The sequence below is a fragment of the Echiichthys vipera genome, assembly GCF_963691815.1.
Source record: "Echiichthys vipera genome assembly, chromosome: 16".
Lineage (NCBI taxonomy): Eukaryota > Metazoa > Chordata > Actinopteri > Perciformes > Trachinidae > Echiichthys > Echiichthys vipera.
In genome coordinates this window covers 4,584,234-4,594,562 of record NC_139841.1, presented here as the reverse complement: position 1 = coordinate 4,594,562, position 10,329 = coordinate 4,584,234, and the positions used below count along the sequence as shown (strand labels likewise).

The 10,329-nt window shown below is 42.9% G+C and overlaps 1 protein-coding gene across 1 annotated transcript in view; it reads right to left on the bottom strand.

The window, feature by feature from the left end:
- Positions 1-5,652: 5,652 nt before the first annotated feature.
- The window catches only part of dqx1 (DEAQ box RNA-dependent ATPase 1), a 30,233-nt gene continuing 25,556 nt past the window's right edge, over positions 5,653-10,329 (bottom strand). The window contains exons 11-12 of the mRNA XM_083930202.1: positions 8,735-8,925; positions 5,653-6,577 (exon numbers count right to left, since the gene is read on the bottom strand). Of these exons, the coding sequence (XP_083786328.1) occupies positions 6,370-6,577; positions 8,735-8,925 (399 nt within the window). The 3' untranslated portion in view covers positions 5,653-6,369. The remainder of the gene's footprint in view (positions 6,578-8,734; positions 8,926-10,329) is intronic.

Genomic DNA, 10,329 nt, shown 5'->3' with positions numbered 1-10,329 from the left:
TATTTAAACAATTACGTTTAATTGGAAAACAAATAACAAACAGTGTTCAGGGAACGGGGAAAACAGGAATGGGGTCCGGTTGCACACAATGAAGAACAAACTCAGGGATCAGGAGAGGAACACAAATGGGTGTCGGGAAAGCAGGAACTCAGCCTCACTAAAACAAAAGAAACAAAGAGTCAATTGACAAAGAATAGAGCAACACAAGTAGAAAAACCGAGCATGGGTAAATGGGAGCCAACCAAGAAAGACACGATACCACGTAAATGTGAAAACGGTCTGGCGCCGAAGGTGAGCCACATCTGGCTTTTTATCCGTTAGGCGCTGACGAGGGGATGAGCCACAGCTGGGAGGAACCACGCCTACCAGCCCTGACAGACAAACACAAAGAGAAAGACACAAGCAGGAGAAAACAGACAAAGTGAGACTAACTCACACAAAAGGATGAGGAAAGGGCCTGACAGGACCGAGATCCTGACATCAAATGATCAATCACTATCGTTTTAACTGACTCTGTGATAGATAAGAACTTAAAAGACAATTAAATAAATCAATCTTACAGATTAGATCTTTAAGCAGCAAGTTGCCCAGGCCCTGTAGGCAGGATAATCCATGTCTTGCTGCTTGAGGTAGCATTAGCCCACTCTCGCGAGCTAGGTCACCTTAATGCCAGCTGGTGTTGATGACACTGGGTGTGTCGAGTGTTTTTTTCAATCCAGATTAGGTGAAACCACACCCAGTACCGTATGATGGAAGCCTGGACGCAGCGTCGATTGTGCTGTGGTTGCCTAGTATCATTGCCTCGACATGTGTTATGTGGAATTATGAATGAGGCCTTTAAACGGTAGTGTTTCCATGTGCATTGCACACAAACATCACTTTTATGAGGAGTTCCTTATTTAGAGTTTAAAGACCTAATCAGTCAAAGTGAGTTAGGACCTCCTGCAGCATGGTGTCGGCGTTAGCCCACACAGTGCTCCCCACAGACCAGGTAGCAATGTGTGGTGCAGGACCGTACAGGCACCTCTTTTTGCCAGATGCCTGGTCTGGATTTTGAGTGCTCAGACAGACACGTTGCCTTTTCTTTTGCTTTATATCATATTTGTTTGGACAATCTTTAACCAGGTCAGGTGACTGATATAAAGAGTGAAAAACAATACTGCAGCTGGACCAGAAGCCTGTTATTGAACACAGTTTAAGGAGACTGATCAGTGGGGATGGAAGGATACACTGACTCAACTCACTTTTGGATTTGATTCACCATACGATGTTTTCAACAAAAAGGGATGAAAAATGAAAGAATGATTATTTCTGATGTATAAACTGCAAACAGTGCACAATCCCCTTTCTTTCTAAAAGTTAAACTGAACTTTTTTTTTTTAAATAACAAAAGCAATAATTGAATTGAAAAAAACAAAGAAACTAAGGCTTCGCCTGTGTTCATAATTAGGAATTGACATGTTTTTAAAGGAATATCAGCATTTTTTCAGAAGCTGAGATCTCATTCACAAATGAGTGCGTTTACATGGACATGAATATCCAGTTTATGAGCACAGAGGACTCAGGTTTTACATATTCCCGTACACATTATGAAAACCATTCTGTTAGCAGAGGCGCTGTTTACAGAAACAAACCAGCGTCAGGAAATATGAAACATTTACTAAAATGTAACAACTTAACTCTCTGTCCAGGATGTAGACATTGTTGTCAAGGAGTGGGCTTTCTCCTTGAGGTGTAAGTGGACAGCAGAGTCCAGGCCTGAGGAGTTAGTTCTCCTGTGTTGGGCCGTGCGTTTATGCAGTGGTTGTTTTGTTTCTCCAATGTAGAGATCTCTACATCTCTGATGACAACAATGTCCAAATCCTGGACAGAGAGGACAGATGGTTTGAAAGAGGTTTTTGACTGAAATTGCTTTGGGGAGAATGATGACCTGGACACATGAGAACATTCACAGGCCACAACTTAACTGCTCATTTATTCTCTGCTCTGACCATCAGCAGCTCCAGCTGTCTGCTCTGACTTCATCCTCCGTCTTTCTTCACCGACACACACACACACACACACACACACACCCGCACACACACACACACACACACACACACACACACACACACACACACACACACACACACACACACACACACACACACACACACACACACACACACACACACACACACACACACACACACACAGACTAGCCTCCGTAGCTTACTGAGGCATTCCTGAAATGATCTACGTAATAACTTGCTCCGCACCGCTGCCAGCCTGTGTCACTGACAGCGCATAAGACAGGAAATCAGTGGATAAAGATGCACAACTTCTTTCACTTCCAAAAGACCAAACTGAGTTAGAACAGACCAGCGCAACCTGGTGTGACTGCGCCATCTTTGCACCTCTGTCTCATAAAACGACACACGGAGGATGTGTAAGGGAGAAAGAGTGTTATGCGGAGATGAATGAAGGGAACGAAATTTATTTATTTAAAAATCACATTGAAAAAAAACAAAGAAACCTGTGTTAACCGGATTCATGTCTGGCTGCCAGGAGTCGTCTCCTGGGGCTGAAGTGCTTCACCAGTACTCAGGGTTAACCCCTTCACCTCTCCCCGGGTTGTCTTGTCTCACACTGTAGCTACCCTGTACATGTTGTTACTCACTAAAGCTAACTCCTGCGCCAACCTGCTCATTTGCGTGCACACACACACACACACACACACACACACGCTCAGTCTCTCTTCATTCGCTCGCTCACACCTTACACACATACACACTTCATCCCGGCTACAGTGCTACTGTACTGTCTGTTGCTGGAAGGGGCCCAAGGTAGAGGTAGCATCAGACATAGCATCAGTCTCATGTGCATTTTTTACCGTGTCCTGGAATCACTGAATACTGCAATACGCCTTGTGACTATTCTGGAGGATTCCCCATCCTCCATCAACTGCACCGTACTGGACACTCTTTTTCCATGCCCCCAGAATAATTTGGAAGAGGCACCAATGCTACATAAAGCACCAATGGGCTCCTTCCTTTGGGATTGACTTTGGTAATCCACTTGAATGGACTTTACTATGAGAGGAGCTGGTACAGGGGCCAGTAGGTAAGTCTTTCAAACACTCTTTTAATAAACTCTGGGTTCACTAACTACGTTGTTGGTGCTTTGTTTTCTGTGTAGGGACTCTTCTCATGCTGCTGCAGAGGTTTGCTGTTATTTTCAGCAGTATTAGTGGTTAAAAAAGACGCTTTAATGCCTTCACCGTACTCCCCCGAGCTAATCAGTGTTAGCCACGTCCAACTGTTAGTGACTCTCCCGGATTTCTCTGTTAAAAGTTGTTACACCAAAAAAACTCTCTTGATTATTTGATATATGTAAGTGCCGAAAAAGACCATGGGATGATTTTACCCTGGAATTACACTTTAAGGTAGGGGAAACATATCTTGACTAGGGAAACTGTCTTAACACATGGCAAAGCTCAGTATCTGATTCCTGGAAATGAGAACAGGCTGGGTGAAGTGTCTCACTGCCCTCAAACTGTGCTCTTATCTGACATTATCAGGGTTAGTCACTAGTTTCATCATGGGATATCTTGTGTTGCAGTGTTTTGGAGTTTGCCCCATATCAGAAGCTAAAAGTATCTCAGCCTCTGCTGCTTCAGCTGCCGCCCATATTAATCCAAGTACAATCCTTAATCTGTGAAGTTCCTAGCACAAGTCCTCAAGATGCACGATCAAGGTTCAGCTTCCAAGGTGACGACATGCACACAAACATGCACACAGAGCCTTAACAAAAGAGCAAAGAAAGCCCTGGTCATCTTGTTTAGTATAACTGATGCACGAAACATCTCATGCCACCTGATGACCTGACAAAACCAGGGGCCCGTTCCATACAGGACACTAAGACAAGCGAGGCTTAAGGTCCAAAACCTGTCTTGAATGAGCCTAACAAACCAGTCTGGGCTAAATCAGCTCCATAAAGATCAATTCAAGATCACACAATCAGATACAGTAATTCAACAGGTTCTAGTAGTCAAGATCACGGCGCTGCATGCTGTCCTGAAGCAGCCAGAGAAGTGTAAGATGGATCAAGTGGATACACCAACAGCCGTGGTAAAATGAGACACCAGAGCAACACTTAATATTAGTCTTTAATATTAGAAACATATTAAAGAATTCATACATGGGGAGTGGTTAGAACAGTGGCCCCATGTAAAGAGGCTGACCTGCGTCCCTTTGCTGCATGCCCCCCCCCCCCCCCATTTCCTGCCTGTCCTATATAATAAAGACTTGAAAACTGCCCAAAAAAATCATCTTAAAAAAAAAAGAATTCATACATCTTATATGGATTTTAAGCAGCGGCGGCTGAAGGGGCGGCTATGGCATCTGTGAAACATTCCAAATGATTTCTGTATCAGAGGAAATCAAATATCACTAACAAGCAACGTTGTAACTTTTACAACGGCTACTTCTCATTTCATGTTTTTATTTATATGGCTCCACAAATGGTTGCATTTGGCTAGGACGGCTCCTTCATTAACTGCTCCTGAGGGCTGCAGTGTTGTCGATCTGTGAGCAGCGTTAGGACTGTTGATGATCAGTGGCATGTTCTCTCACTGAACACATTTAAGAGTTGACCTTTTCAGAGGACAGAGGCCAGGCCGAGATACTACTGTACATACTTGCAATCATATGCTCAAAGCAATTTCAGTCAAAACCACTGGACTGGTTGTTTGTCTAGGAAGACGTTTCACCTCTCATCCAAGAGGCTTCATCAGTTCATGTACGCATCTGACCAGGCTGGGACTGGTCCAACTAACTGGTGTGGAGATCCAGGTATTTAACCTCTCACAAGGCCGATGATGTCACTGAAACCCTTTGTGCTCCAAGTGCCCACGCCCGTCGTTAGAGTGACAGTCGGTGGTGGGCAGTTGGTTTCGACGTCGTTAGTGCTCTATTGAGTCTGAACGACAGTCGTTGGGGTCACCCGGGCCATGTGTGAACAGTTGTCCTTTAAGGTTAGATTGTTGAATCTCCTGGGAAGGGACGAAAGGGCGGCATTGTAAATTGGAGATAAGTGGTGAAAATTTACAATGCCGCCCTTTCGTCCCTTCCCAGGAGATTCAACAATCTAACCTTAAAGGACAACTGTTCACACATGGCCCGGGTGACCCCAACGACTGTCGTTCAGACTCAATAGAGCACTAACGACGTCGAAACCAACTGCCCACCACCGACTGTCACTCTAACGACGGGCGTGGGCACTTGGAGCACAAAGGGTTTCAGTGACATCATCGGCCTTGTGAGAGGTTAAATACCTGGATCTCCACACCAGTTAGTTGGACCAGTCCCAGCCTGGTCAGATGCGTACATGAACTGATGAAGCCTCTTGGATGAGAGGTGAAACGTCTTCCTAGACAAACAACCAGTCCAGTGGTTTTGACTGAAATTGCTTTGAGGATAACGATGACCTGGACGAATGAGAACATTCACAGGCTTATTGCAATCATATGAAATCAAAAAAATAAAAATCAGCTCTTTATGTAGCTATGATCATTCTATTGGGGTAATCTAGATGTTTGATATCACATAGACATACCACTTACCACAACCTCAAAACATGACGCTAGGCATACAAATCACTCAACTGAGATACTTGAAACATGAAAAAACACTTTTATTTGAAGTACTGTATTGACAGACATGGCCTATTATATAGGCTGATAAGAATCCACAAAGACTTTTCATTATTGACACAAAGTGGGAGAGAAAAAGGCAGAATCTAAGCAGGAAACCCAAACATTATAGAAACGGTATCAAAAAGCTGAAAACAGAAGCTGTGTGCATCACAGCTGCAGTACCAGATCACAGTGAGCCGGACAAGTTCACAGGCGTCTGCATAGAGGTCAGAGGTCAACCAATAACAGTCTCTGCTCACTGAACTAGTGTGTATTGCTTTTAGCTGGAATCTCAAGTGTTTGGACAAAAATGACACTTCAGGGCTTTGATAAAGTATTTCTTCCACTTCACATTTTCCAGCGTGTGTTGTGCTAACACTTTTATTATTAGACTATTGTAGAATTACGGATAACACAGAAATCCCTCATTAAATATAAAACATATTCTAAATAAAATCTTAAATTAAGTCAATGCATAGCACAACAAGGAGAAAATGAAGAGGTTTGAATCTTTTCCAAAGCCACTGCATATAAGATATATTAACAATACATTGCTGTACATTAGTGTTTTCCATTTGAAATCGCACATCAAAATGATTTCACACTAATTCATACAAAGTACGAAATCTCAGACAATAAAGTGACAGCTGTGTGTTTAGTGTCTTCTCCTGAGATGCTCCGTCTCTTCCTTCGTTTCACTGGACAACGCAGAGCTCGGTGCTGGACTCACTGTGAGTGTCTCGCGTCCCATCCGCGTCTCTGTGAGTCCTGCTGTGCTCGTCCGACACTCCGACCCGCTCGTATGAAGGTGGCTCCAGGTTCTGCCTCAGCTCCATGAGCAGTTCTTTGCCGTCACTCGATGGCAGGTTTCCCAGGTAGTACTGAGGGGCCAGCTCCACAAGCCTAGAGCAGAGAGGGCAGGGACAGAATGGATTCTACTAGCCTTTATAGACATCAGAAGATCATCAAAAATCCTCAGAGCCTGCAATGTTCAATAAAGGAATAGTTCATCATTTTGGAAAATGCACTTGTTGGCTTTCCTGGAGCTGGGAGGCGATAAGCCAGCTTAGCATAAAGACAGGAAGCAGGGGGCTCTTTCCAAAGTTCAAAAATGCTCTCAACTGCAACTACAACTTCCCCGAAAACCACAGTGTTACGTCAATGAAAACTAAAGTGGATATCAAAATTAGAGAACAGTATTAATTCTTGATTTATTCTGAAATACTATTTTTTTTTGTCCATAATTTGATCGAATATCCACTGGCGATATCCCACTGCTGTATTAGTTTTTTTAAACAACCAAAGCACTTCAACAAAAACCTTTATTTAGTGAAAAAAACAGTGATCAAAATCAGAGAACCCTTTGAGATCCTTCCAGTTGTTGGTGTTAATCTGCACCTGTTGGACACGCCCTATTTATCTGCAGCTCTCCTGGTTACTTTGTAAGATGGAAGCTGCTCTAAGAAACACACAATTCTTTTATATTTCAAAACAGCTCGGCTCCAGCCCCCCGCGACCCCAACCAATTCTGCGTTCAGATCTGCACCCGTTTTCACGCAAGATTGATAAATGAGGGCCACAGTGTCTCACTGTTTAAGACTTTATGGACTGAAAGCCCACTCTGCAGTGACCAAACCTCTCATCAGCAGAAAGAATAAAAAGGCTGGACTTGCCTTTGCTGAGGAGCATGTTGTGTGGACAGTTCAGTTTATTTGGGTCTGATGGAAACATTATGTTGGGCGTAGGACTGGGGAAAGACTGAACCCAAAGTGTGTAAAGAAGTCAGTTAACTCTGGAGGAGGAAGTGTCATGGTTTGGGGATGTTTTCTGCAGCAGGAGTTGGGCCTCTCTTACAGCTACATGGCAGGGTGAATGAAAATTATTTTCATGTGAACCTCCTTCACCAACATGCAACACCTTCACTGCAACTGTCTCCAAATCAGCTGCAATTTTCATCCAAGACAATGTCCCCTGTGACACTGCAAAACAGGTGAAGCAGTTCCTTGAAGCTAAGAATATTGAAATAATGAAATGTCCATAGTCCAGATCTAAACCCCATAGAGAATCTCCCGAAAATCCTTGGCAACAAAGTAATTTGTAAGAAACCCACTGCAGTTAGTGAACTGTGAAAGAGTCTGAGTCAGAATGGACGCAGATCAAACCAGAGCAGTGTGAGAAACTAGTGATGTCCTGTGGGTGCAGATGTGCTGAAGTCATTCAAAGCTGTGGCCTCTACACTTCCTGTTCATTTTTCAATCCTAGAGAAGAAAACATGGTTGAAATCTTCTCTTCTGACATAATGAACACTGTTCTCTCATTCTGATCACTGTTTTTTTACACTAAATAAAGGTTTTTGTTGAAGTGTGTTGGTTATTTAGAAAACATGCTACTGCAGCAGTGACACAGCAGATATTCTATCAAATTATGAACAGTCAAATATAACAGTATTTTGGAATAAAACAAGAATTAATCATTTGTTCTATAGTTCCACTGTATGATGGAAACATTTGTTTGAGGCCCTTTTTTTTTATAAAGATAACAAAATTTCCTTCGTGTACAACAATTCTGAAAGAATGGAAAGGTAACAATGTGATCAAAATACGAATGGACAAATTAACTGCTTGCTGTTTTAATACAAAGTCTTGTCATGTGCATACTGCACTTTACTGTGTGTGTGTGTGTGTGTGTGTGTGTGTGTGTGTGTATGTGTGTGTGTGATGTGTGTGTGTCTGTGTGTGTGTGTCTGTGTGTGTGTGTGTGTGTGAACCATGGTAACCGTACAAAACAATGGTGGTGACAATTAAATAAAAATTAGAAATGCATGACCCAGAATGAGGTTTGGATGTTACTGATGAAAACTAGATTAAAATGTTTGTTGACTAAAACTGGGAAAAAATCAAATGACTAAAAAGTGCCTGAATCAAAAAAAAAAAACTAAATCAGGGGCCAAAAGTCAAAGTGGCTTGACTTCCTGCATCATCACATCATAATCTTAACAGTTTTACACAGACATCCAACAAACAGTCATTTGCACATTTACCAGCTCACAGTTTGACTCACATCTGAGGGTGGACTTCAGAGGCGATGCGGATGCAGTTATCGCAGGAGATGGTGAATTCGTGGTACAGGACCCAGCCGGGGGGATTGGGGCACGGCTGCCGACACAGGTAGGACGAGAAGGGATGCAGGTGGGCCACGTGGCGGTGAGTTAGCAGGAGGTAGTTACCTGAGCCATCCACATCATGAGCCACCTGAAGAGACAACACGTTTATCAACAAGATGTGTTCAGCAAAAGAGTAATACAGCGATTAACTCTATGGAAGTCAGGTTTAGAGCAACACTAAGGTTTTCTACATAATATATACTGTCTATATAAAAGATATGATTCCACGTAAAAAAGAATCACATATATTATGATGCTTGTTAGTAAACTGGTGGCCTCGTTAGACCATCCTGAGCTCCACTGTATTTTACTCGCAGATCAGTCAACGTGAGAATCGGAGAAAATTTGGAGCCGTTGCCAAGCGAACGAACCTGTCAGCGTTGGTTTGAGGCAGATTTAAGTGTGACGAAACGAGAAGAGACTGTTCAGTGTAAACAACATGGCGGATTCGGCGGATTAGAGATGAGCGCACCTATGAAGCAGCTGCTCACTAACCCTTTTTTCTCCTGGATCCTTCTGTGGGAATATAGACCGGGCACCTGAAATTGGGCCTTTTATCCGGAAATTTGCGTTACACAAAGAGCAAACGGGAGCGTACCTATGTTATTTTTTCTACAATCAGTGCCAAATTTCCCGGCAAATATGCTTATGTAGACCCTGACCCTACCCCCTAATCCTGAGCCTTACTGTAACCCCTTACCTTAACAAAACGCTGAATTAAATCAGCAAAGGCAGAAGCTTATGTGACTGGGGAACATAGGGATGACCCCATGGCAAACATACTTTACGACATGTTGTTTACTTTCTGAGCTTTGCCTCAACGCTCTTAGTACGTTGATCTGATTGGTTGATTTGGCCCGTATGTTGGTGATAGACAGATGGTTTATCCAATCAACAACCAGTATTTTCGCCCCTTCCCAAAAGATCTCCAAACCAGAGTTCCCAGATGGATATGCAGAGACAATGAGAATCAATCCATCTGGAGGAGTCAGGTTAGTGAACTGATACTTAAGGTGTGTTCAGACAGAATTGGTCAGTGCATTTGTTTATTGCTAGCAGCTAACACTGTACATCAGCTGTTTGGGACGATTAAACACACTGTAAACACGCTCTAGCTGTTACTTTGCATGAATAATATGAGGTGAAAATTCTGTTAAAATTGCAATATCACATTTTCACCTCAACTGACTATTTTAACAGACAGCACTAACAAAAGCAGAGTCTACAGACATGCTAGCAGCTCTGTGAGGCTGCACTTAAACACCAGTTGTTGTGGGCTAAACTGTAAAGTCAGCATGCTAACATGCTCACAATGACATAACATGTTGATGCTAAACAGGTATAATGTTTACCATGTTCACCATCCTAGCATGCATCCTTGCATGTTAGCAAGTTAAGATTTGCTAATCAGCTCAAAGTACAGCTGAGGCCGATGGGGACATTATTTGTTTTGGAGGTATTAGTTTTGGTATAAATATAATAGCATAAATAT